The sequence below is a fragment of the Carassius gibelio genome, chromosome B8 (genome assembly GCF_023724105.1).
Source record: "Carassius gibelio isolate Cgi1373 ecotype wild population from Czech Republic chromosome B8, carGib1.2-hapl.c, whole genome shotgun sequence".
Lineage (NCBI taxonomy): Eukaryota > Metazoa > Chordata > Actinopteri > Cypriniformes > Cyprinidae > Carassius > Carassius gibelio.
This window is the reverse complement of record NC_068403.1, coordinates 554,170-581,669: the sequence shown is the minus strand read 5'-3', so window position 1 is coordinate 581,669 and position 27,500 is coordinate 554,170. Positions and strand designations below refer to the sequence as shown.

At 42.9% G+C, this 27,500-nt stretch overlaps 4 protein-coding genes across 5 annotated transcripts in view; all 4 read left to right on the top strand.

Moving 5' to 3' along the window:
• LOC127963722 (spermatogenesis-associated serine-rich protein 2) overlaps window positions 1-27,500 on the top strand; it is a gene marked incomplete at its 3' end in the record, with an annotated part of 149,900 nt that overhangs the window by 58,990 nt on the left and 63,410 nt on the right.
• Window positions 3,912-6,874, top strand: LOC127963725 (transmembrane emp24 domain-containing protein 7-like). 2 transcript variants are annotated; one of them, XM_052563781.1, is made up of 4 exons: window positions 3,912-4,060; window positions 4,318-4,499; window positions 5,465-5,710; window positions 6,050-6,874. In XM_052563781.1, exons 2-4 carry the CDS (start codon window positions 4,356-4,358, stop codon window positions 6,284-6,286), a joined length of 627 nt encoding a protein of 208 aa, XP_052419741.1. In that variant the 5' UTR covers window positions 3,912-4,060; window positions 4,318-4,355; the 3' UTR covers window positions 6,287-6,874. The 2 variants fall into 2 exon arrangements, with proteins under 2 accessions (XP_052419741.1, XP_052419740.1); XM_052563780.1 differs by having other exon boundaries at window positions 3,939-4,060; window positions 4,298-4,499.
• On the top strand, window positions 8,212-20,813 carry LOC127963721 (protein fem-1 homolog C). The gene is made up of 4 exons (XM_052563773.1): window positions 8,212-8,732; window positions 10,269-10,839; window positions 13,207-13,982; window positions 19,316-20,813. The coding sequence occupies exons 2-4, from the start codon at window positions 10,296-10,298 to the stop codon at window positions 19,847-19,849; spliced, it is 1,854 nt and encodes a 617-aa protein (XP_052419733.1). The 5' UTR covers window positions 8,212-8,732; window positions 10,269-10,295; the 3' UTR covers window positions 19,850-20,813.
• LOC127963724 (geranylgeranyl transferase type-1 subunit beta-like) overlaps window positions 23,271-27,500 on the top strand; it is a 27,946-nt gene continuing 23,716 nt past the window's right edge. Inside the window, exon 1 of the mRNA XM_052563779.1 lies at window positions 23,271-23,440. Within this exon, the coding sequence (XP_052419739.1) occupies window positions 23,328-23,440 (113 nt within the window). The 5' untranslated portion in view covers window positions 23,271-23,327. The remainder of the gene's footprint in view (window positions 23,441-27,500) is intronic.

The window sequence follows — 27,500 nt, the reverse complement described above, 5'->3', positions numbered from 1 at the left end:
GCAGTTGATTTTGATATTCTAGGTATTATCAAATTGCCTGAGTTTTGAGAACGTAGCGGACGTAGAGGAGTATAATGTAAAAGGAGCTCATTCAAATACTGAGGTGCTAAACCATTCAGGGCTTTATAAGTAATAAGCAATATTTTAAAATCTATACGATGTTTGATAGGGAGCCAGTGCAGTGTGGACAGGACCGGGCTAATATGGTCATACTTCCTGGTTCTAGTAAGAACTCTTGCTGCTGCATTTTGGACTAGCTGTAGTTTGTTTACTAAGCGTGCAGAACAACCACCCAATAAAGCATTACAATAATCTAACCTTGAAGTCATAAATGCATGGATTAACATTTCTGCATTTGACATTGAGAGCATAGGCCGTAATTTAGATATATTTTTGAGATGGAAAAATGCAGTTTTACAAATGCTAGAAACGTGGCTTTCTAAGGAAAGATTGCGATCAAGTAGCCCACCTAGGTTCCTAACTGATGACGAAGAATTGACAGAGCAACCATCAAGTCTTAGACAGTGTTCTAGGTTATTACAAGTAGAGTTTTTAGGCCCTATGATTAACACCTCTGTTTTTTTCTGAATTTAGCAGTAAGAAATTACTCGTCATCCAGTTTTTTATATCGACTATGCATTCCATTAGTTTTTCAAATTGGTGTGTTTCATCGGGCTGCGAGGAAATATAGAGCTGAGTATCATCAGCATAACAATGAAAGCTAACACCATGTTTCCTGATGATATCTCCCAAGGGTAACATATAAAGCGTGAAGAATAGCGGCCCTAGTACTGAGCCTTGAGGTACTCCATACTGCACTTGTGATCGATATGATACATCTTCATTCACTGCTACGAACTGATGGCGGTCATATAAGTACGATTTAAACCATGCTAATGCACTTCCACTGATGCCAACAAAGTGTTCAAGTCTATGCAAAAGAATGTTGTGGTCAATTGTGTCAAACGCAGCACTAAGATCCAATAAAACTAATAGAGAGATACACCCACGATCAGATGATAAGAGCAGATCATTTGTAACTCTAAGGAGAGCAGTTTCAGTACTATGATACGGTCTAAATCCTGACTGGAAATCCTCACATATACCATTTTTCTCTAAGAAGGAATATATTTGTGAGGATTTAGTCATTTAGGATAACAGAAGCAATCTGAATCAACAAAAGAGTGATGAATGAACTAGCTTAACACAGTTCATGTAGCAAGGTTTAGGTTTTAATTATATAATAAATAAATTTAAAAAACAGACAGAGAATACAAAATGAATAGAGAAACTAGTGTTTTTTTTTAAGAAAACAAGCAGTTAGTAAATGAAGAGTTTCTAAATGAATAAAGTCTTAAAGGGGTTAATTTTTTATTTTTTTTTCAACAAAGTCAACAGAAAAACAAACAACACGCAAACATCAACCCAGAAACTGTGAATGAACCAAGGCCTGAAGAACCTGCTGTCACAGACAGGAATGGTCCTCACTGTAGTGCTCTGTGTGATGTACTGAGGCCATGCTGTCTGTGGGGGAGGAGGAAGGGTGTTTGTGACAGCTCGGATGCCACGTCATCATCATCATCATCATCATCATCATCATCACTACACAGAGCTGCTGAATACTGCTCTCTGCTGGTCATCTCTCAGAGCCCTGCACTGACACACCGGAGGTCCTCAGATCAGCACACACACACACACACACACACACACACACACACACACACACAGACACACACACACACACACACAGACACACACACACACACACACACACACACACAGACACACACAGACACACTTGTCTGGTCAGCTATCCTTGTGGGGACTCTCCATAGGTGTAATGGTTTTTATACTGTACAGACCGTATTTTCTATCGCCCTACACCAACCCTAAACCTAACCCTCACAGGAAACTTTCTGCATTTTTAGATTTTCAAGAAAATTTATTCTGTGTAATTTATTAGCTTGTTTACCCGTGGGGACCTCAATTTAGGTCCCCACCGTGACATGAGTCCCCATGAGTCTGTGTGTATTCAGGTTTAAGTCCCCACCAGAATAGAAAAACAAGTACACTCACACACACACACACACACACACACAGACACAGACACACACACACACACACACACACACACACACACACACACACACACACACACACACACACACACAGACACGCACACAGACACACACAGACACGCACACACACACACAGACACACAAACACACACAGACACGCACACAGACACACACAGACACGCACACACACACACACACAGACACGCACACAGACACACAGACACACACACACACACACACACACAGACACGCACACAGACACACACAGACACACACACACACACACACAGACACACACAGACACACAGGCACACACACACACACACACACAATTTACTTTCTCACCCACATTCACCCATAGTAGTATTGTAGTATTCTTTTGGATTATAAGTAAATGTTGTTTCTACATTATTAATGTGTGTGTGTGTGTGTGTGTGTGTGTGTGTCCTCTATACTTCTATGGCTCTCATTAGATTCAGTTTTTGGTGTTGGGTTAATACTCCTTCTGTATACTTTCTGATTATGTTTCTGGGCACATTTACAAACAAAACATATTGATTATTGAATAATTGTTGAAAACCAAATATGTTAGTTTTCAACTTCCAAACAGGTGTCCAGTGATTGATAAATAAATGTTTGATGCTGAATATTGTACCCTAATTGAAGTAGCTGTTTGGTAGGATCATGGTTTTGCATGCCATTGCACACCTGACACATAATATATTATAATATTTATGATTAACATTCAGATGATGAATTAGTTAGACACGTGCTGGTATGAACACAGGTGCCATCAGTCGTCTTCTTATGAATGACTTGTTTGTCATTGAGTCAGTGTTGCTGATGTAAAGTAGACCCTTCGTTACCAAACACCAAGAAACTAAATTAGGAAACAATCATGAGTGATTCGCAAACTATTAAACATTACAACTGTTGGTTACTTTTAAACTAATCTTGATCTACGAGATCACAGGGATATGTGAACATTTGAACTGTTAACTGGTTATATCAGATGTATTGCATGACTCTGGCAGAGAAAAGCTGAAGCTATCCACCATTCTTCACTTCATCAGAGTCAGTGTAATGGTGAAGAACAGATCTGAGAGAGCAACTGATGGAAGGTTTGCGAAGAAATTTCATGTTCCCTTGTAAAAGTATTTCTTAGTATTTTTAAAATACATAAAATAAGTAGTTTATTTTGATACATGGTGTGTGGCTGCTGTATTTTATGATCTATTTTGATATTTGGTAATTTATTTTAAAATACATTTTGATATATCTTTGCCCAAACCTGTCCACACAAATGTTTTCGTGAGAAAAACATTTCTTTTTCTCTCCGTTTTGGCCTTCTGTCCACACTGAGACGGAGATTTTAAGGAAAACAGAGGCTTTTGAAAAAAAAAAGTTTAGTCATGTGACGCATATTAAAGCAATAGATATCCGTGTTTATACCGGTATTGTGCACGTTATGAGCTATGCACTTTCATACTATTGCTACAGATGTGTTACTTATACACTCTTCATATCACAGTCCTGCAAGATCGCGATCGCTATTTGGGATAAAACATGAGGGCTGTATGTTTTAAATCAGACACACAATCATGAGTGTGTTCCACCTGAACACGTCAGTGAATGGTGAGCTCTTTTCGTAAATAAGATAAATAAAATGGGAAAAAATGCATGAAAACGTCTCATGTCTGCTCCGTGTATCATCTGCAGGGATGATTTTTTTTTAGGCTTTACGCATGCGCAGAAAGCGAATGTAACGTTTTCTGATGTTTCTGAGGTTTCTGTGTGGAGACACTTTTGGAAAATTCTAATGTGGACGAAGAGCGTTTTAAAACGAAAACGCGGTTTAAATCTATCCAGATTAATGTAGACGTAGCATAAGACTGCGGAAAGGCCACAGTGACGTAGTCACGCACGTACGTGCAGTGTCAGTGAGTCGTCAAACAAGTTCCTGCTTCCGGTTCGCTTTCGAGGTAAGCCGCAGTCATCACTATCCATTGTTATTCGCTGTAAAGATGATGATTTAGAACAGCAAATTGATCTTTATTGTAATATTTACGCTCACGGAGGTGTTTGAACGCGATGAGCGCGAGCTTGTGTCGCGTAACCGCCGCTTGATCCACATCCGCGTTCGCCGCTCCTCACATTGATCTGCTGCATATATAATCATAATCTCTGAACGCTGCCTGATGAGCTGCTGTTTCTGACAGCAATCTGTGTCTCCTCGCAGCTCTGTGCAGTGGTGGTTCCGCGGACCTGAGGGAGAACATGGCCTGGTTTCTGCTGCTGTGTGCGCCGCTGATGTTCGGCTGGATCCGCGCGTCAGAACTCACCTTCGAGCTGCCAGACAACGCCAAGCAGTGCTTCTATGAGGACATCACCATCGGCACCAAGTGCACACTGGAGTTCCAGGTACACAGAGCGACGGCATAGAGTTAGATCAGTGTGACGGCATAGAGTTACAGCAGAGCGACGACGGCATAGAGTTACAGCAGAGCGACGATGGCATAGAGTTACAGCAGAGTGATGATGGAATAGAGTTAGATCAGTGTGACTGCATAGAGTTAGATCAGTGTGACTGCATAGAGTTAGAGCAGAGTGAAGACGGCATAGAGTTACAGCAGAGTGATGACAGCATAGAGTTACAGCCGAGCGACGACAGCATAGAGTTAAAGCAGAGTGATGATGGAATAGAGTTAGATCAGTGTGACTGCATAGAGTTAGATCAGTGTGACTGCATAGAGTTAGAGCAGAGTGATGACAGCATAGAGTTACAGCCGAGCGACGACAGCATAGAGTTAAAGCAGAGTGATGATGGAATAGAGTTAGATCAGTGTGACTGCATAGAGTTAGAGCAGAGTGAAGACGCAATAGAGTTACAGAAGAGTGACGACAGCATAGAGTTACAGCCGAGCGACGACTGCATAGAGTTAAAGCAGAGTGATGATGGAATAGAGTTAGATCAGTGTGACTGCATAGAGTTACAGCAGAGCGACGACTGCATAGAGTTAAAGCAGAGTGATGATGGAATAGAGTTAGATCAGTGTGACGGCATAGAGTTAGAGCAGAGCGACGACTGCATAGAGTTAAAGCAGAGTGATGATGGAATAGAGTTAGATCAGTGTGACGGCATAGAGTTAGAGCAGAGCGATGACTGCATAGAGTTAGAGCAGAGTTTTAGAGTTAGAGCAGTGATTCTGATGCTGAGATGATGCAGAGATCAGTGTGTTTAAATGATCAATATTAAGGAATACTAATAGTAATAGAGTTAGACGTGATCTTGTTATTGAACAAACATCTTCGTAAGAGTATATTGTGGTCTTATAACGTCTTCCTTCAGGAGATGTGAGCTCTGAGCGGTCTGTGTCTCTCTGCAGGTGGTCACTGGGGGTCACTATGATGTGGACTGTCGTCTGGAGGATCCGGACGGGACGGTCCTCTATAAAGAGATGAAGAAGCAGTACGACAGCTTCACCTTCACCGCCTCCAGAAACGGCACGTTCAAGTTCTGCTTCAGCAACGAGTTCTCCACCTTCACACACAAGACCGTGTACTTCGACTTTCAAGTCGGCGACGACCCTCCGCTTTTCCCCAGCGAGAACCGAGTGACCTCTTTAACACAGGTGATGAGTTCCCTTCGCTGGATTATTCTGATCAGATCTGTGCTTTCAGTCATCATCTGGCAGAGGAACATTTATTTAGCATGTGATCGCCAAAAACATTAGAGCACTAGTATTATCAGCAGCTAAAACTGGTCTGAAGTCAGTTATTTCTATCCTTTGCTGTAGTGTGTCAGTAGGAAATATCAGTTTGCATTTCCAAACATTCATTTGGCCAGAAAAGATAGAAATAACTGACTTCAGACCAGTTTTCGTTGTTGATGTGACTAGTGCTGTAATGATTCTGTGAGTCATCTGTGAGCAGCTGCTGAGACGCTGTCTGATGCTGATGCTGTGTTTCAGATGGAGTCCGCCTGTGTGTCCATCCACGAGGCGCTGAAGTCTGTGATCGACTATCAGACACACTTCCGTCTGCGAGAGGCTCAGGGCCGCAGTCGAGCCGAGGATCTGAACACCAGAGTGGCCTTCTGGTCCATCGGAGAGGCCTTCATCCTGCTGGTGGTCAGCATCAGTCAGGTGCTTCTCCTCAGGAGCTTCTTCTCAGACAAGAAAACCACTACAACACGCATGGGCTCCTAACTCCTCCTCACACCGGGCTTTTATACAAACTCCTCAAGCTTGTTCTCCCTAGTCCTGTGTGTGATCCTCAGCTCGTATCCTGCAGAATAGTTCAGCACTGCTTTATTTATTTTGTGGCTGTGTGTTGACTCTACATGTATGTGAATGTGAAAGGATGGACAGACACTGTAGACCTGCTTCACACTCGTCTGATTGTAATATCTTCATCATCATCATCTTCACTCGATACTTCGTTCACCCGTTCATGTCTGAATCTGAGAGAGCTTTATGTTGTATAAAACAGGAATCCTTGCGAATGTTTCCTAGTCGTCTTTTTATTTTCATGTCATTGGTGTAATTGGTGTGTTTTTATTTTTATTAGGTGTTTTTTTTTTTTTCTTGTTTGAGTTGGTTAATAAATGTCTGGAGAAACTTCTCAAAGACTCTTCTTCATAAAACTAAGTCCTTGTCAAGTGCACATCTTATCAAGTATAATTTATTTTAGGATCCAAGAAGAGAAAACTAAAATTAATTTGCATTTAGCATGAAAGCAAATGTTTTCTTTGTACAGTTCCCACAGTTGAAAGAAAAATAAAGCAAATAAATAAATCTCTTTTTTGGTGTATTTTACCTGTAAAAGAAATCCTACCTATGCACACCTGAATAAGAAATATTTTGGTTCATTCCTGGGATTCTGTGCCTTTTGGACATCAGAACACTTAATATAAACATAATAGTAATAATTTAAATTAATTATTGTGTAATCATAACAGTGAGCTGTAAAACGTGAAAATAATTTTGTTATATAAATATATGGTATATACAACCTTATGTACATAAAATCAAGCAATTATGAGCAAATTAAAGAAGGTGAGAAGGTGGACCAAAAATGTCCACACCGTTAGGGACAAATGAAGAATAATTTAATATATAATATACAAAAATGTACATGTAAGTATTTATGAATATGTAAACTTTCATATTTAACATCTTAAAAAGCTTAAATACACCACTTCTTCAACTTAAACATCAGTTACTGTCACTATCACGATGTACATTAATGTGTCCAGCCTTTTGACTTTAACAGGGAGGACATTTGACCTAAAATCCGCTGTAACAGTCTGTAACACAGAAGATTTGTCAAAGATTTTTTTTTTTTTTTTTTTTTTAGATGGTACTTTTACAAATAAGAATTTCTATGTACTTTATATATATATTCAGGGTGGACATGAAGTATGGAAAGATAAAATAAGCAAAAACAGACAATTCACAAAACAAGAGTGTCTCATTCATCTTCCCCTTTAAGGAAATGATGTCAGCTGTTTAGTAAGATATAAATTCCCTTTTTTCATTTAAAGGGACAGTAGTCGAAAATAACAGGGTGGACAAGCTAAAAATCTGTGTTTGTTTTTTAAAATGAATTTAATACTTGGAAAATATTTTCTTTTTTAAATCCCTCATATTAAGTGTTGTGTTCATCATCAAAATTGCAGACACGGGGCTGAGATCATAGAAAAAAATTTGATATTTGGTGGTTTAAAATTCTGTAATTTTTTTAAAATTACAAATTAATAAAAAATGCGTAAAGTTCACGATGTGTGTTTTTTTTACAACAAAGATAAAAAAAATGTATGTTGAAAATTTTAAGGCTTTAATATCACGATCTTTAATTAGGACAAAAAGGCATAGAATCCCAGGAATTACTCTAGCCTATACTTACAGCCCTTGTTATGATTAAATACAAAATTAACAGTCGTTATTAAGATTGATGTGATTTGGAATTTGAATATTTGGAATATGAGCAGAATATCAGCACTGTACAATATTATATTGTGCATCGGTTCTCTCTGGCCTCTAGAGGGCGCTGTTAGCGAACACCGATATTACAATCAACAGGCAAATCTAAGGAAGATTAATCTTTAATCACTCGTTTATTTCTATGAATCGTGGTTTCAAGGCTCACTGAGGAGTAAAACACCGGACTCTTTCATCAATCTCCGAGAATCGTTCCGTTCGCTCCTCGCGCGCCCGCGTTATTAAAAGCGCTCGCGTCGTGACTCTTCGTTTACCTTTAAATGGAAAACGTTTGAGCTACGCCATGATTGGTCTGCCTGGCTGTCAATCACTCGCGATGGGGCGGGATCCTCGGGCCGCTGTAACTGACGGGGAAACCAGCAACGTTCGTCAAGATCTGAGCGACAGAACCGAGAAATGGACTTAAAATCAGCATAATGTCGGATTAGTGAGGCTCTGGAGTTCGTGAAACACCGATCGAGTGTGTTTACTGAGGAGGACCTCGATGTTACAGGAAGCGGGGGAGGGAAGACCCGCAGCGACGCGCTGTTTTTATCGTTATATATTATATCTGGACTCGGTATGAGCTAAAGCAGCGTTACCGTCGCAGTCTGTGTCTGTGGAGCTTCGTTCAACGCGAATAAACGGCTGTTAACGGACACAAGCGCTAGCGGTGAGTGCGGCCTTCGGTCTGACGCGGTGATTAACGACAGAAAACGACACGATAATGATCCATATCACGGGTCTGTGTGTGACCGGACAGAGTACCGGTCAAAACTGTGTTGTTTGAGGTTAAAATCTACCGTGAAACACCTGTAGTGACTCTGATAGAGCCGTTCTGGATGTCAACACAGCCTCGAACAGCGAACACTGCTCTGATAATAATAATAATGGGGTACTTGATAGTGATCGGCTTAATATCTGTGTATATAATGACTCTAAACCGTATTAATTCTAATGAATATATCGTAGTCTAAGAGATTATATATAAAGAAAGCTGTGCTAGTGTCATGTTTCTGATCACGTGATGAAGTCTGCTGTAAATACTGTAGGAATAAAACACCTATAACTCACCTGGATCAAGACTAAATACTACAGAACACCTGATCCTCACTCATCAGGGCGTAAACATAACTAACCCTGGGTCAGAGGAACTAACTAGCAGTAAACCAAACTCAAAATGGGTATTTTTATGACTTCTAGACCAGTCGAGTTAGTTTATATAACAGACTGCTGGTTTGACTGCTCACTTACTGACAGAAACACCTGAAAAGAGCAGTTCGAGATGAATTGTGTCATCATTTACTCATGTGTCTCTTTCTTCAGTGGTGGATACTGAAGAATATCTTGCTCTAAATGCCATAACTGTAATGACTTGTGCAATATCTATCTCCACCGGCCTCTTAGTTTGTGAATGTCAGGATATTGCTCAAAAGCTGAGCTCTTGTGAAGTCTGTGTTTGGAGAGACACCATTCACAAAAACAGCCCAATAGGGACGTGACACTTCTCATGATGTCAGACGATTCACAGAAGAGATTTCACAATGTGTTTCTCTCACATTTATAGAAAAAAACGAGAGATTTAAGACAAATTATAAATTAAAAGGTGCTCTGTTATTATTTCTTAGACAAAATGCTGCACATTTCTTTGTGAAATTGAAATGTCAAATAACTAAAATGACATTTTAAAACAAATCCCAAATCAACTGAATACAAAATCATTAGAGCACTAGTATTATCAGCAGCTAAAACTGGTTTTAATTCAGTTATTTCTATCTTTTGCTGTAGTGTGTCAGTAGGACATTTCCAAACATTAATTTGTCCATTCATTGTAATGATGCAGTGAGGTTTGTGAGGATTAATGACTTCTAAGCAGTTCTAGCTGATAATAGTAGGAGTGCAGGGATGATTCTGCTCCGCTCTGTTAGTCGTGTCTGTAGCAGACAGAAACAACAGATGCTCGCTCTGCAGCGATACACTGTTTCCTTGGTTACCGCTGTAAACAAAACAAGATAAAAAGAAAACACACTCTAAACTTTCTGTTCATTCATATAAACACATTCAGATAAATCCTCAATTCCATCGCGATTCGTTTAACATCTGAAGCGACTCGATCGTCACACATTGTTATTGATTTCTCCGGCTGCATCGTTACATCCCTACACTTGAAGCTTGTGATGTACGCGTCTGATCTTGTTGTTGTTTACAGGACGGAGTCGCAGGGCAGCTCTATGCCATGGATTTAAAGACGGCTGTGTTCAACGCCGCCCGAGACGGCAAACTGAGACTCCTCCAGAAACTGTTAGAGAACAAGAGCGATCACGAGGTGATGAAGCTGATGGCGGAGAAGACGAACGGAGCGACGCCGCTGCTGATGGCTGCTCGGTACGGTCACCTGGAGCTGCTGGAGTACCTGATCGAGTGCTGCTGCGCACCTGTGGAGGTGGGAGGATCGGTGAACTTCGACGGCGAGATCATCGAGGGAGCGCCGCCGCTGTGGGCCGCCTCGGCCGCCGGACACCTGAAGGTGGTGCAGTCTCTGCTGGGACACGGCGCTTCTGTGAACAATACCACTCTCACCAACTCCACGCCGCTGAGAGCCGCCTGCTTCGACGGACACCTGGACATCGTCAGATACCTGGTGGAGCACAAAGCAGATCTGGAGGTGGCCAACAGACACGGACACACCTGCCTCATGATATCATGCTATAAAGGACACAAGGAGATCGCACAGTACCTGCTGGAGAAAGGAGCCGATGTCAACCGGAAAAGTGTGAAAGGTGAGACTAGAGATGTGCAACTTATATCATCTGTGATAATACTGCAACTGTTGACATTATCGGGTGTAAATACATTTACATTTAAAGAGCCACACAGATGGGAAATCAAAAATTACCTGTATCACAGTGTATGATGTAGCTGTCCATCAGTGTAAACAATGTGCAAATAATTAAACCAAAAAGTACACGATTTATAAAGTTATTGGCTTCTAAAGTAAGGAGTCGACTCTGAATCACTGAAACGAGTCGTTATAGATTTCAAATCTTTTGCCCATCTCTATATACGTCACTAGGAGCACTTTGCATAATAATCTCCGCCTACCGTCTTGAGAGAAACTGACCTCTGACCTGAACCCCCCCCCCCCCCCCCCCCCCACACACAGACGCTCTGGTTGGTGTGAGAGCATCATGTCGAGGAGACAGTGTGTTTTTAATTGTAAAGGCAAGTTTGTTTTATCTTCACTGCCAAAGAATGAAGATCAGAAGAACCAATGGCTAAAATTCATTTTTACCACAATACCAGAGCAGTACAACAAATCCCTTTTGTTCGGTTCACAACATTTCACTGATGACTGCTTTTCTAATCTCGGTGAGTACAGCGGGATTTTCAAAGCGTTTGGCCATAAAAGAGGCTTCATTACCAACTTTATTTAGAACAACAAGCATCTCCGAATCACAACGCGAAGTGTGATTATGAAGTTATGTGTCTGTTTTCTCCCGAGCGTCTTATCAGTATGTGTGCTGTCTGCAGCCTGTCTGCGCTGATCGTCGTGTACAAACACATCATTAAAATGAAGTGTAACTCCGTGAATGAGAGAGATATCTATAGAAAGCTTGACATGTCTACTTTAAAACTAAACAAGTGCTGCTAACATATATTCTGTGATAAAGTAATCCATATGAAACAACGCGATGTCTGTTTTTCACGTCTCCCTTCGTTATGTCTAATGTGACCACGCCCCCGCACTGAACGCTATTCAGATTCAAACTGAAGCGTGCGGCTTGAATACACACACACAGAAGAAAAAGCAGTGAGACTGTTCAAGTTTTTTATTTTACTGTTTGCTTCGCGATTAGAGGAATAAGACATAATTCACCCCAAACAGATGCTAACGCATAGTTTACCGTGGAGGTGTGTGCGGAACAACCAATCAAACCTGACTATGTTAGTTGACCAATCAGAACACAGTATGCTACCGAAAGGTGGGGTTTAAGGAAACTGAATCTTTTGAACAGCTTCGTGCGAACCGTTTAACCTTTAACCTTGGAAGGATTTAAACCTGTTGTACAGGACTTATAAACAGTGATAGGAAGCTTACAATTTCCATCTTACTGGCTCTTTAACAGATGCTTTCATCCAAAGCGACTTACAAAGTAGAAGCAAACAAAAGAACAACGATATACAAGTGCTGTGACATCACAGTTAGTCGAGCACACCGCAAAGTGTTTTTAAAAATAGTTAGGCCTAAACGAATGGAACGGAGTAGAATAGGTAAGTGCTAGCTGATGGAAGAAGACGGCTAAAGCCTCAGACTGAGATGGGCAGGTCGTTCCAGGAAAGATCTGCGAGAGAGACTGTGCTTCTTTGGGATGAACCCGAGGCGTTGAGGACAGATCTAGAGCGAGCAGAGCCAGTGTTTGTCCTGTAGACACGCTTCAGGACCTTGCTGTTAGCAGCCAGTGTAAGTCACATCTACATGGACCTGTATTTCTATTGCACTTTATACAGAACAGATCGGGTCAAGAGGAATCAATGATGGGTTCAGTTCAGATCTGTTCAGTGTTGATTCAGTTTGATAGCAGACAATAATTCATGTGAAGCTTGTCATTTCTGTCATCAGATAACATAACTGTGAAAATAATGAGCACTTCAGATCCTGAACGCCTCTGTCTGGTTCCACTAGTGCTGCACGAATACATGTACAGCCGAAGCTAAACTTATTCAGACAGCTTCAACATTTCTCACATTATATCACAGTTTATTGGCTATAGTTTAGAAAACAGTAATAAAATATGAGAAGAACTCAGTTAAACTGTGTCAGAATAAATTAATCTTGTATTGTCAGATAACTGTGATAGAAGGGTATGTAAACCTAATTTAGCTCCAGTAATATTTAGTTCAGTCTGTGCTGGTCGTTCTAGCAATTAAAGAAAAAACACTTAAGCAACACGTGATCAGGTCAAAGTGTCGGAATCATTTTTGAATCAGTTTTGCACTGTATGAAGGGTTATTGGTTATGTCAGTCATCTTTATCTTGCTATCCTCACTTACATAAATGAACTATAGTGTCCTGCGTCCAGTGACTGTAGGGTGTCTGTCCTCTCCGTCTCTGACGTCTTGTGTTCTGTGTGCTCTCTGTCCTGAAGGGAACACGGCTCTACACGACTGCGCTGAGTCCGGGAGCTTGGAGATCATGAAGATGCTCCTGAAGTACGGCTCCAGCATGGAGAAGGACGGATACGGGATGACGCCGCTGCTCTCCGCCAGCGTGACGGGACACACCAACATCGTGGATTTCCTCACGCAGCACCCTCAGACCAGCAGAACGGAGCGCATCAACGCTCTGGAGCTGCTGGGAGCCACGTTCGTGGATAAGAAGAGAGACCTGCTGGGAGCGCTGAAGTACTGGAAGAGAGCCATGGACCTGCGGCACAGCGAGCCCAACCACCTGCTCCTGAAGGACGAGCCCAAGCAGCTGGAGCCGGCCTACGATTACAGCAAGGAGGTCAACTCCTTCGAGGAGCTGGACGGCCTGATCGCTGACCCCGACGACATGCGCATGCAAGCGCTGCTGATCCGAGAGCGCATCCTCGGGCCCTCACACCCCGACACCTCCTACTACATCCGCTACCGGGGAGCCGTGTACGCCGACTCGGGCAACTTCGAGCGCTGCATCAAGCTGTGGAAGTACGCTCTGGACATGCAGCAGAGACACCTGGACGCTCTCAGCCCCATGACCGCCAGCAGCCTGCTGTCCTTCGCCGAGCTCTTCTCCTTCATGCTGCAGGACCGAGCCAAGGGTCTGCTGGGGACCTGCGTGTCCTTCCAGGAGCTGATGGAGATCCTCAGTAAGAGCGTGCTGGAGATCGAGCGTGCCATCAAGCAGACGCAGCCCGGCCCCGACCCAGCGCAGCTCAGCAAGGTGATCTATTCTCCTCAAGTCCTTTAGTGTTCGACTTAAACGTATCCCTAGAGCTGATGACACATAGGGCAACTTTTGAGTGTTGCTTGGGCACTTTCTCCCTGAGAAACGGTGATGAATGACTGTCTGGATACTTTAGATGCTCATGGACCCTGTGTATGACCTGGTCAGAGATGATCTTTAGGGACATGAGAGGCTCTGTAGCGTAACGGCTAACTTGGATCACATGTGCCTTATTAACCAATCACATTACAGCCTTGCTATCAATGAATTTCAGTCAGAGTTGTGTGACACTCGAGCACAGTTTCAGATCCAGATAGAGATGAAACTGTGCAAAAACTCAGTGACCTCTCTTAAAAAACAGCATCTTTTTGTGGTAAACTACAAATATTTTAATTTACAATTATTCTTTAATGTAAAAGAGAATGTACATTTAGCAGATAGGCTGTCAATTCATTTAATAAGCCGTTTCCTTTAAAAAGCTGTTTATTCATCGTAGTGAAGCCTCTCCATTAACATTTATTCAAACTAAACGTCTCTGTTCCCACACACGACCAGACAGGACACGTTAGCTTTAGCTTTAGCCAAGGCTTGTCTTCTAGTTGCTTTGAGCTGGTTACCTATTTAAGGCAACATTAACCAAAGTCGCTCATCAACATTACTTAAAAAGTTGTTGTGTGTATCATGAGCCTGAGGCGAGGGGTTAAATAAAGGCTGATGATACACGAGGAAACTTTCTGAGCAATGCTGCCGAGCAACTTTAAGGGATTGTTGCTTGGGTACATTCTTTACTGAAAATACATTTCTGTCTGGATCCTGAAGATCAGTCATGGGCCCTGTGCGTTACTCTGTGCGTTACTCTGTGCGTTATTCTGTGCGTTACTCTGTGCGTTACCTGTGCGTTACTCTGTGCGTTACTCTGTGCGTTACTCTGTGCGTTACTCTGTGCGTTACTCTGTGCGTTACCTGTGCGTTACCCGTGCGTTACCCTGTGCGTTACTCTGTGCTTTACCTGTGCTTTACTCTGTGCTTTACTCTGTGCGTTACCCTGTGCGTTACCCTGTGCTTTACTCTGTGCTTTACTCTGTGCTTTACTCTGTGCGTTACCCTGTGCGTTACCCTGTGCGTTACCCTGTGCGTTACCTGTGCGTTACCTGTGCTTTACTCTGTGCTTTACTCTGTGCGTTACCCTGTGCTTTACTCTGTGCTTTACTCTGTGCGTTACCCTGTGCTTTACCCTGTGCTTTACTCTGTGCTTTACTCTGTGCGTTACCCTGTGCGTTACCCTGTGCTTTACTCTGTGCTTTACTCTGTGCGTTACCCTGTGCGTTACCCTGTGCGTTACCTGTGCGTTACCCTGTGCGTTACCCTGTGCGTTACCCTGTGCGTTACCTGTGCGTTACCTGTGCGTTACCCTGTGCTTTACTCTGTGCTTTACTCTGTGCTTTACTCTGTGCTTTACTCTGTGCGTTACTCTGTGCGTTACCCTGTGCGTTACCCTGTGCGTTACCTGTGCGTTACCTGTGCGTTACCTGTGCGTTACTCTGTGCGTTACCCTGTGCGTTACCCTGTGCGTTACTCTGTGCTTTACTCTGTGCTTTACTCTGTGCGTTACCCTGTGCGTTACCCTGTGCGTTACCCTGTGCGTTACCCTGTGCGTTACCTATGCGTTACCTGTGCGTTACCTGTGCTTTACTCTGTGCTTTACTCTGTGCTTTACCCGTGCGTTACCCCGTGCGTTACCCGTGCGTTACCCGTGCGTTACCCGTGCGTTACCCTGTGCGTTACCCTGTGCGTTACCTGTGCTTTACTCTGTGCTTTACCCTGTGCGTTACCCTGTGCGTTACCCTGTGCGTTACCCTGTGCGTTACCCGTGCGTTACCCTGTGCGTTACCCTGTGCGTTACCCTGTGCGTTACCCTGTGCGTTACCCTGTGCGTTACCCGTGCGTTACACGTGCGTTACCCTGTGCGTTACCCGTGCGTTACCCTGTGCGTTACCCTGTGCGTTACCCGTGTGTTACCCGTGCGTTACCCTGTGCGTTACCCTGTGCGTTACCCGTGCGTTACCCTGTGCGTTACCCTGTGCGTTACCCGTGCGTTACCCTGTGCGTTACCCTGTGCGTTACCCGTGCGTTACCCGTGCGTTACCCTGTGCGTTACCCTGTGCGTTACCCGTGCGTTACCCTGTGCGTTACCCTGTGCGTTACCCTGTGCGTTACCCGTGCGTTACCCGTGCGTTACACGTGCGATACCCTGTGCGTTACCTGTGCTTTACTCTGTGCGTTACCCGTGCGTTACCCTGTGCGTTACCCTGTGCGTTACCCTGTGCGTTACCCGTGCGTTACCCGTGCGTTACCCGTGCGTTACCCTGTGCGTTACCCTGTGCGTTACCCTGTGCGTTACCCGTGCGTTACCCGTGCGTTACCCTGTGCGTTACCCGTGCGTTACCCTGTGCGTTACCCTGTGCGTTACCCTGTGCGTTACCCGTGCGTTACCCGTGCGTTACCCGTGCGTTACCCTGTGCGTTACCCTGTGCGTTACCTGTGCGTTACCCTGTGTTATCCTGTGCGTTACCTGGTCATCCATCTACTAGGGCTGTGCAAAATATCGAATGCGATCTTCATGCACATCTCATCAGTAAAGACGCTCCTGTAATAAGACGCTCATGTTGCCAAGTCTGCAATTGTTTTTCATGTCCGCAGGTTGAAGCGACCCCAATACAAATAACGTGATATTTAGCCCCTAAAATATGAATTTTACCAGGGCAACCCTTCCAAAAAACATTTATATTTTAACTTCGGGAAGCAGTTTTTATCTGGGAACCTCCCGGAAGCGCGACTGGGCTAGTTTTGGACTAGTTTTGAGAAGCAACAGGGCAGGATTTGTTGTGAAAACCTGGCAACCCTGATCTGAACGCACATGCTGGAGATATACAACTAATTACAGGAGCATCTTTACTGATGAGATGTGCATGAAAATCGCATTCGATTTTTTTGCACAGCCCTACCATTGACAGCAACATTAACATTAAAGTTGCTCCGCAGCATTGCTCAAAGAGTTTCCCTGCGATCAAACGTGTCTTTTCCATGTTAATCACAGTTTTTGCCCTAACTAGCTGCACCGTGTAAAATTTATATTTTAGTAACAATCTCTATTTCCCACTGAAACAACAATGTGACATGACAAACAGACAAGTGTGCTGACCCATACACCCTGAACACACACACACACACACAGCGTGAACACACACACACACACCTTGAACACACACACAGCGTGGACACACACCCAGTGCAGTGAACACACACACACACACACACACACACACACACACACACCTTGAACACACACCCAGTGCAGTGAACACACACACACACACACACAGCGTAAACACACACCCAGTGCAGTGAAAACACACACCCACACCGTGAATACACACCTAACAATTACCAATTTGAAGATAAATCATGATAAAATTCACTGCAGTAAGTATTACCGTTTCATCTTTTAATTATTAAAACCGTATTCCATTACTGTGATTTGAACAACTGATGATAAATAAACTCTGTCCGGCATAAAGCAGAGATTTCAGTCTCGGTCTCAGGTGCGCAGAGCAACAGAAGATTCTTTGAGTGAAAACTGGGAGATAAATCTGTGAGGCTTTGAAGAGTACAAGATAATTAATCAAATGAAGTACGAATTAATCAAGTCAAGTCACCTTTATTTATATAGTGCTTTAAACAAAATACATTGCGTCAAAGCAACTGAACAACATTCATTTGGAAAACAGTGTGTCAATAATGCAGAATGATAGTTAAAGGCAGTTCATCATTGAATTCAGTGATGTCATCTCTGTTCAGTTGAAATAGTGTCTGTTTTTATTTGCAATCAAGTCAATGATATCACTGTAGATGAAGTGACCCCAACTAAGCAAGCCAGAGGCGACAGCGGCAAGGAACCGAAACTCCATCGGTGACAGAATGGAGAAAAAAACCTTGGGAGAAACCAGGCTCAGTTGGGGTCAGTTCTCCTCTGACCAGACGAAACCAGTAGTTCAATTCCAGACTGCAGCAAAGTCAGATTGTGCAGAAGAATCATCTGTTTCCTGTGGTCTAGGTCTAATGAATTACATGAATGTACCTCTGGAGTTTGTATTTTCAGAAACAATTCAGTGGCGTTTTGTTTTCATCTTCGCTCCGTGTAATAACTAAAGGAAGTGTTCTTCATCGCAGTACTGTTTTGATCTCGGAGGTTACAGGAAACAGCTGTAGTTCATCTTTCTCATCAGCGCCACCTGCTGTCACAGACTGGATTTACACAGACTTACATTCACATCCAGCTTCTGTCTGGACAGAAACAGACCGAATTTACCCTAACCCTGCTGTACATTTAGACCGGTTGATGAGAAACAAGCTTATATGGATTCTACACATTTAAAGAATTCAGATAAGTTATCTAGAATTATTTATTAAGCAATTATCATTTTATTTTAAAGGCTGAAATGCGAGGTTTACCTTTTTTTTCATGTCCTTCAAAGTTTTGTTTGGACATTTACATTAGATCCTAATATTTCTTTACCTGTAGTCTTCCGGAGATAATGAAGTCTAGCTCGGTGTGAGCGTGCAGATCTGGAGCTGCTTCTTCAATCTGGAACTGGTTTGGTCAGGACGACACAATGCACAAAAGATCCTTGAGCCTTAAATAAATAGACTACAGGTCCCAGGATCGCTTGAGGAACACTTTAAACCATCTATTGTCCCAAAATGTGACCCTGGAGCATAAAACCATTCAGAAGGGTCAGGGTTTTTATTGAGATTTCTGCATCATCTGAAGCTGAATAAATCATCTCTCATTGATGTCTGGTTTGTTAGGAGGACAATATTGTGAAAATCATCTGTAAAGCTGTTCAAATTAAGTTCTTAGCAATGCATATTACTAATCAAAAATTAAGTTTTGATATTTATGGTAATTTACTAAATATCTTCATGCATATGTGCAGTGTGTATTATTTCCCTGTAGTGTTGCATGATTAATCTCGTGATATTGTCATGTAGATCTCTGACCAGCTGCTCTATATCATGTCACAATCACAGATGAATCGCAGATATAGTTATGAACGTGATATTGAGCAGCTTCTCAGCGATCTGTGACTCTGTATTAAGTGCGGCTCCATTAGAAAGCAGGTGATTCACTGCTAATCACAGAAGCAGCTTTACTGACGACACACAGATGACGATCATGTGATTAATCTGCAGCTCTGTTTCTCTGTTTCATATCACAAGCACGATCTGTATTATAATGAGTGCTGGACTCACCCTGTTCCTATCCGCAGGTGCTCTCCATCATCCTGCACCTCATCTGTCTGCTGGAGAAGGTGCCGTGCACCGTGGAGCAGGACCACTTCAAGAAAGAGACCATCTACAGGTTCCTGAAGCTGCAGGCCTGTGGGAAGAACGGCTTCAGTCCTCTGCACCTGGCCGTGGACAGGAACACCACCTGTGTGGGACGCTACCCCGTCTGCAAGTTCCCCTCCTTCCAGGTCACGTCCATCCTGCTGGAGTGTGGTGCTGATGTGAACAGCAGAGACCAGGATGACAACAGTCCTCTGCATGTGGCTGCGTCCAACAACCACCCCGACATCATGAAGCTGCTGATCTCCTGCGGCACACACTTCGACAGCACCAACTCCCTCAAACAGACGGCCTGCGACCTGCTGGACCAGAAGGAGCTGGCCAAGAACCTGATCCAGCCCATCAACCACACCACGCTGCAGTGTCTGGCGGCGCGCTCCATCATCAGACACGGCCTGGTGTACCACGGGAACATCCCCGAGCGGCTGGAGGCCTTCGTGCTGCTGCACAGGTAGTGCTCCCCAGGTAGTGCTCCGCAGATGTGAGCAGAGACGCTCGGCTCGGGCTCATCTCCCTCCAGCATCAGGGCCGTAAATCCATGAGTTTTCTGAGATCTTCTGAATGCATGTGGTTCTCTCTGGAGTTGATTCTGAGCGTGGATCTGAACAGCAGATGTTGCTCTACTCGATAGTGTTCATGAAGAAGAGCTGAAGAGTCTGTAATTTCACCTCGGCTCAGAATGAGTTTAATATAAACACACACTTCTAATTCACTCGAACCTTTAGAACTGAATGAATGGTTATTTTATGTTCGAGTGTGTACGGATCTGGAGAAGAGCAGTGGTTTATAAAGCATGCAGTGTTCAAACCTAACCTCAGAGTCGACTCGAGAGACTTCAGAAGATCTCAGGATCGATGTGGAAACACTTCTGGATCCGTGATGCAGTGATTTATTTCCCCAGCCCTGCTCGATGTTTGCAGACACCAGAAGTGCTTTATTCTTCCTATGCACAGGCTGTGATATGGTTCTGTGTTTCTGGATTGTGCCACGTGTTCATGCGATGCCTGTTAGCTGTCCTCTTCCTCTCTGTCTCCTGATCCGACGAGGAACGCCTGCTCCAGGAAACACGGCTCTACTGAATGTTTAACCTTTGACCTCCTCATCATCACACGACACCGTCAGAGTTAACGACCAGTGACACGACCAGCTCTGCGTTAGTGATCATGATGAAGATGATGAAGATGAGGAGGAGGCAGTCTTCAGCTCGTGTAGTCTAACTTCAGCTTCAGCTACATGTGTGTGGTTTGAACTCAAGGGCTTCAGATTCTTCTTCAGGCACAAAACACTAGTAAATGAAACAAATGTACAGTCAAAGGACTTGCACTTTATTGCAGTGATATTTGATATTCATATTATGATAGCATAAAGCTTGTTGATGTCCATAGAGCAGAATTGATAATAAACCTCTGTTGCACTCGAGCGTTTGTCTGTGTCCTTCAGGAGATCATCAGGTGTTCGTCTCGACAGTGAAATCACATCTAGTTCAGGAGCTCATCTCTGCTAATACTGTGACTGCGACGCTTGTTTGTGTGTGTATGTGTATGTGCTCCTGACGGGACGCGTCTCATTCTCTCAGTGTGTTCTCTGGTGACTCGGAGAGGATGAGATCTGTGTCCTGTTCATGTTCACTGTCCTAACACTCATCACACTCCTAAAACCAAAGTTCATCCTCACATCTGTATCTCTGTCATTTACTCTCTCTCTAACTCTTCTACACTTCTATGATTTCTAGGGAAATTCTGGCCAGGTTTATCAGAAACGTGTGTCTAAAGAAGCTTCAGCACATGTTCTTCTTTCATCACTGCGCTCGGATTAATTCCCCACACTTCTGTTTCTCTCTCAGGATTAAACCCTTAATAATAATGTCCTGCTCCAGACCTGTCCCTGGTTCAGTGTGAGTGTGTGTGTGTGTGTGCGTGTGCGCGCGTGTGTGTGTGTGTGTGTGCGTGTGTGTGTGTGTGATCTTCTGGAGTATTTCTGGAGGTGTGATGAACGTGACACTCGTCTCTGTGAGCGTGAGGATCATCAGTGATGTGGACAGACATTTACACGCTGCTCTGAAACTATCCTCTTAATAAAAGTATGCACTGAGGTTATTTTTGCTCTTAGGGTCAGCTCTAGATTACACTGGAGACTCACTGATTTCTTTGGCAGATGTTGAACATGGATTGGTTTCTGTGTAAAACTCTACGAGAGTGTGTTTGTAATGCAGTGTAACTCTAGATGTGCTCCTGACACCTGTGTGTGTGTGTGTGTGTGTGTGTGTGTGTGTAGAAACGTGTCTTTACACCACGTTACAGAGAATCACAGGAACACACGGCTGATTAAAGGAGCAACAGCGCTGTGAATGCATTTCTCCAAGCAATGTTTGCGATGTTCAGAAGTGCTTCGGTCTCATATTTGTGTGCAACACAGGTACAGGTGAGTTCACATTTAACATGTGCCTAAAACATGCGGGACTAGACCAGATCCATTGCTGATTAAAATAAAACTTTATTCATTCAAACCTAATAAATCCAGACGTTCAAGAGAAAAATAGTGATTTCATCTCTGACTTTTCGGTGATCAAATATTAAATATTCACATCATTAGTGCAAAGTGTGTTTTTAGCAGATTTATAGCTCAAAGAAAGCCTTGGACTCCAGGACACTGCACTAAAGTGAGTCTGTCATGTCTAGGTCTACAGTGACTCTGAGACAGGAGGAGAAAGATGGAGAAATAAAACAGGCCAGCATTTCTGTTTCTCTGTTCATTGTGAGGTGGAGCCCTGGAGGCTCAATCTATTACCTCTTCCCAGACAATTATACTTCACATCAATCCCAAATATCTCACTGATCGCTGGTGAGAGCTAGTTAACATGTTCCTATCGGATTGTTAAACTGTCTTCAGTCCCTGGTCCTTACAGACAGCAGAGTTTCTGATGCAGTGACAGCGTGTGACCAGCAGGTGTCAGCGATTCCCCTCATCTCTAGCAGAGCTACTTTCAAACTTTGATCGCTGCTTGCTGTTAATATTTTGACCTATTGGATTGTATTTTACTTAAAAATGCGTATCGAAAATATATTACCAATTTTATATTCAACCAGTGATAAAACTGCTCTATGATGAGAGAAAAGAGGGACATTTTAGTGAATAGGTTCTCATTTAGCTCATTCATGATTACTTGTATACAGTGATTTCCAAGTTAAATCTGTGCATAAAGCTCATTGCACACGGAGTCTGAAATATTCGGACTCAGTGTAAGATCTTTCTCCTGTGTGGGAGCTCTGAGGTTTGGGCTAGTTTAATTACTCAGATCTATTAATATCGACGGGTTTGTCCTTCGGTCACGAAAGCTCAGCAGCAGCTGCAGAAACTGAAGAAGTGTCTACAGATCCCAGGAGCAGCTGATGGACATCAAACCATCTCCAGACACTGACCCTTCACCACAGAACTATTGTGTTTAACAGAATCGACAGATTTAGAGACACCATGACTGATATTGAGAACTCCACCAATGCTTTCAAAGACACACAGCATCAGAGATACACGATCTGTTTCTGCTGAGATGTGCTTCTCTCAAACACCTGTGTTCACAAAACATTTTATCTTACCGCTAAGAGTTCTCATAAACGCGAGACTTTGACCATTATTTATATTCAATAAAATAAAACAAAGACTCAGTTGCAGAAGTAGCGGCTGTATTGGGAATACATTGTTTTCGACAGATTGTGTTGAAAGCTTCGCGGGTTTAGAACGCTTCTCTTCGCCATTCACTGTTTTATACATTACAACCATAAACTGTATAAAAAACAACGCGCAGGTTTGTTATTCTTTAGGTTAGGGTCAGAATCACACAGCAGCAGTAACAGCGCGGGACTCTTATTTTGCCGCGTTTTTGTACAGCGGAAGCGGAAGCGGCGCGCTGACCGTGTCGGTTTCTCCTGAGCGACGATGGCGGATTTTGATCAAGAGCAGGAAGATTTTCTGCGCGAGAGGCACGTGCGTTTCTTCCAGCGCTGCCTGAACGTGCTGCCCGAGAGATACGCGCCATACGAGACCAGCAGGTAACCGAACACCGAGCCGCGGGAAACACACACACACACACACACACACGCTCCACTGAGCTCTGTGTGTAAACTCCTCCGCTTCTGTTCTTTGAAGGAGAAACTAGGCTGTTGTTACGTCCAGTAAAGTGTGTTTATCGTCACAATCGAGTCACTGTACTCTTCATTTAATATTCTCAGGTCGTAGGTGTTTACAGTAGAGTCAGAGCGCGTTTAGGCCACGCCCACTGAAGAATCAACCCCACCCTCTTCTTTTACTTTGTATGGAGTCATAGCGCGGTAGGCCACGCCCACATGGATATAACTCTCCTTTGACTATAATGAGGGAAGCGACCTCCTTATCACTGATGACTTATATTAAAGAAAAAAAAAACGATTAATATCTAAATCTGCTGTGTATCAAGATGTACAGTATGGCATGGTTTTTTCAGATTATGACACAAGTCTCTCTAACTCTGTAGTTTCTGATGTGTTTATCTAGATTAAACACTGTTCTTCACTACATAAACACTACAGTCTGACTGGGATTTTACTGATAAAGATAAATCACATCTCTCTCATTATTTCAACATTTGGCTTATTAATAATAACTTCAGCAATAATAATAATGATGATAGTAATAATAATCAGTTTCAAGAAAAATGTGCGTTATCAGCGGTCTCTTATGAGAATAAAAATTAATGTACATTTTTGTATTCATGATTATTCATCACTAAAATAGACCCACACTAATTGTAATTCTGTAATTGTATATTGTTATAATAAAAAAAAATTATGATCTTGAATTAGGACTGTGCAAAATTGAATGTGGTTTTCATGTGCATCTCGTCAGTAAAGATAGTTTATCTCCAGCACGTGTTCAGATCAGGACTCTCAGGGTTTCTTGACAGGATTAAATTCACTAATGTGTTTCAACTGATTTTCAGAGTAGTTGTTTTGAGCCCATACTAATTGTGAAAAAAAACAACGTCGTGACATTTGCCAAGTATAGTTACCCATACCCGGATCTGGTGCTCTGCATCCAAGTGCACACACACACACAGCAGTGAGAAGTGAACACACACACACACACACACACACACACACACACACACACACACACACACACACAGCAGTGAGAAGTGAACACACACACACACACACTGTGGAGTAACTGGGGGTTCAGTGTTTGCTCAAGGACACTTCAGTCATGAGTATTGAGGAGGAAGAGACACTGTTCATTCTCTCCCTCACACCTACAGCTCCTGCCAGCACCGAGACTCGAACCTGCGACCTTCTGGTAACTATTCCGTCTCTCTAACCATTAGACCACAGCTGCCCTGTGTAAAATACCTAAAATAAACAAATGAACCAGTGTAATTAAAAATAGTAAAAAGCTTGTCCAGTTACAACACCTAAAAACATACTTAAATGCTAATACAGATCGAGGAGATGATTTTATAGAAGTGTGTATAGTTTTAGTGTTTAATATGTGATGTGTTTTAACATCTGTGTTCTCTGTTCTCACATCAGATCAGATCAGTGATAATCATTCTTTCACAATCTACTAGATACAGAGTACTTCATTATAGAGAAAAAAACAATAAATATGAAAAATATAGGTATATGCATATTCATAATCTATGATAAAAAATGATCATAAACTAGGTTAGTGGTTAATTCGGCAGCAAAAGTTATTCTAAAAAATGCACAATAATTTAAGAAATTTAAACATTTAGTGAAAAAACTATTTTGTGGAGAACAAATAAAAGTGTTGCTCTAAATATAATTTACATCGGTATTTGTATCAATATAAAATCCATTCATTAAAAACGTTAATGTATTTATAAGTATAATATTAAATTGAAACATTTCTTTTAAATGTATAGCATATTTTTAATAGTGCAATAACATATGATAGATACGATTGGACAAAACAAATACAGCGCAGCACGAAGCGTTTACAATGTGCAGAATAACACTTATTCAGATCATCAGCTCAGAAGTGTGCTTCTATTGGCATGCTCCCTACTCCCTGAGCAGGGGACATCTGCTGAAGTTTACTCAACATCTTCACACATAGACACAAGTGTGACATCAAATATACCTCTGTACATAAATACAACGTCTCGCACACTTCAGTGCACACTAGAAGAGAATCAGAATCAGAAGGAGCTTTATTGCCAGGTGTTCACACATACGAGGAATTGGTTTTCGTGACAGAAGCTCCACAGTGAAACATAATGACAGTGACAACAAAAAACACAAAATGGAATAAAAAAAAAAAAAAATACAAATAGGTATATAAGGAACGAAAATATACAAATTGACAATGTATGGCAGGTATATTATGTGTAAAAGTGTAAGTGTACACTAAGTATGTGTGTTAGATAAATAAGTGTATGTGTATATAAATATAAAGTGTAGTGTGTTCACAGTTATTATCAGCTGTTCATAAGATGGATTGCCTGAGGGAAGAAACTGGTCCTGTGTCTGGTCGTTCTAGTGCTCAGTGCTCTGTAGCGTCGACCAGATGGACACAGTTCAAAGAGGGAGTGTGCTGGATGTGAGGGGTCCAGAGTGATTTTGACAGCCCTTTTTCTCACTCTGGATAAGTACAGTTCTTGAATAGAAGGGAGAGTTGAACCGATGATTCGCTCAGCAGTCCGGACTACCCTCTGTAGTCTTCTGAGGTCAGATTTAGAAGCTGAGCTGAACCAGACAGTTACTGAAGTGCAGAGGATGGATTCAATGATGGTGGAGTAGAACTGTTTCAGCAGCTCCTGTGGCAGGTTAAACTTCCTCAGCTGGCGGAGGAAGTACAACCTCTGCTGGGCCTTTTTTACGATGGAGTCAATGTGAATGTCCCACTTCAGGTCCTGAGAGATGGTGGTTCCCAGGAACCTGAATAACTCCACTGCAGTCACAGTGCTGTTCATGATGGTGAGTGGGGGGAGTGCAGGGGGGTTTCTCCTGAAGTCCACGATCATCTCCACTGTTTTGAGCGTGTTCAGCTCCAGGTTGTTGAGACTGCACCAGACAGCCAGCTCTTTTACCTCCTGTCTGTAAGCAGACTCGTCACCGTCCTGAATGAGGCCGATGAGTGTGGTGTCATCTGCAAACTTCAGGAGCTTGACAGAGGGGTCCTTAGACGTGCAATCATTAGTGTACAGGGAGAAGAGCAGTGGGGAGAGAACACAGCCCTGGGGAGCTCCGGTGCTGATTGTACGGGTGCTGGATGTGTATTTTCCCAGCCTCACTAGCTGCTGCCTGTCTGTCAGGAAGCTGTTGATCCACTGACAGACGGAGGTGGGCACGGAGAGCTGATTTAGTTTGGGCAGGAGGAGGTTTGGGATGATCGTGTTGAAGGCCGAGCTGAAGTCCACAAACAGGATCCTCACATAAGTCCCCGGTCTGTCTAGGTGTGAAGGGTGTGAATGGTTTTGTGGGGAGGCGTTCAGGGCAGGTGATGGGTGTTCTTCTTTCAAACCTGCAGTAAAACTCGTTCAGATCGTCTGCCAGTCGTTGATTCTCTACGGTGCTGGGGGGTGGTGTCTTGTAATTGGTGATCTTCTTTAGACTTTTCCACACTGATGCGGAGTCGTTGGAAGTGAACTGAGTCCTTATTTTTTCAGAATAATTCCTCTTTGCCACTTTGATCTCTTTTTCCAGTGTGTATTTAGCCTGTTTATACAAGACATTGTCCCCCTTCACGTAAGCATCTTCTTTGGCCTGACGGAGCTGTCTGAGTTTTGCAGTGAACCACGGTTTGTCATTATTGTAAGTTAGTTGAGTCTTTGTAGGAATACACATATCCTCACAGAAACTGATATATGATGTTACGGTCTCTGTGAGTTCATCCAGATCGGTGGTAGCAGCTTCAAAAACACTCCAATCAGTGAGGTCAAAACAAGATTGTAAATCCTGCTCTGCTTCATTAGTCCATCTTTTTACAGTCCTTGATACAGGTTTAGCTGATTTTAGTTTCTGAATGTAGGATGGTATAAGATGAACCAGAAGGTGATCCAATCAATCAAGTGAAGTCACCTTTATTTATATAGTGCTTTAAACAAAATACATT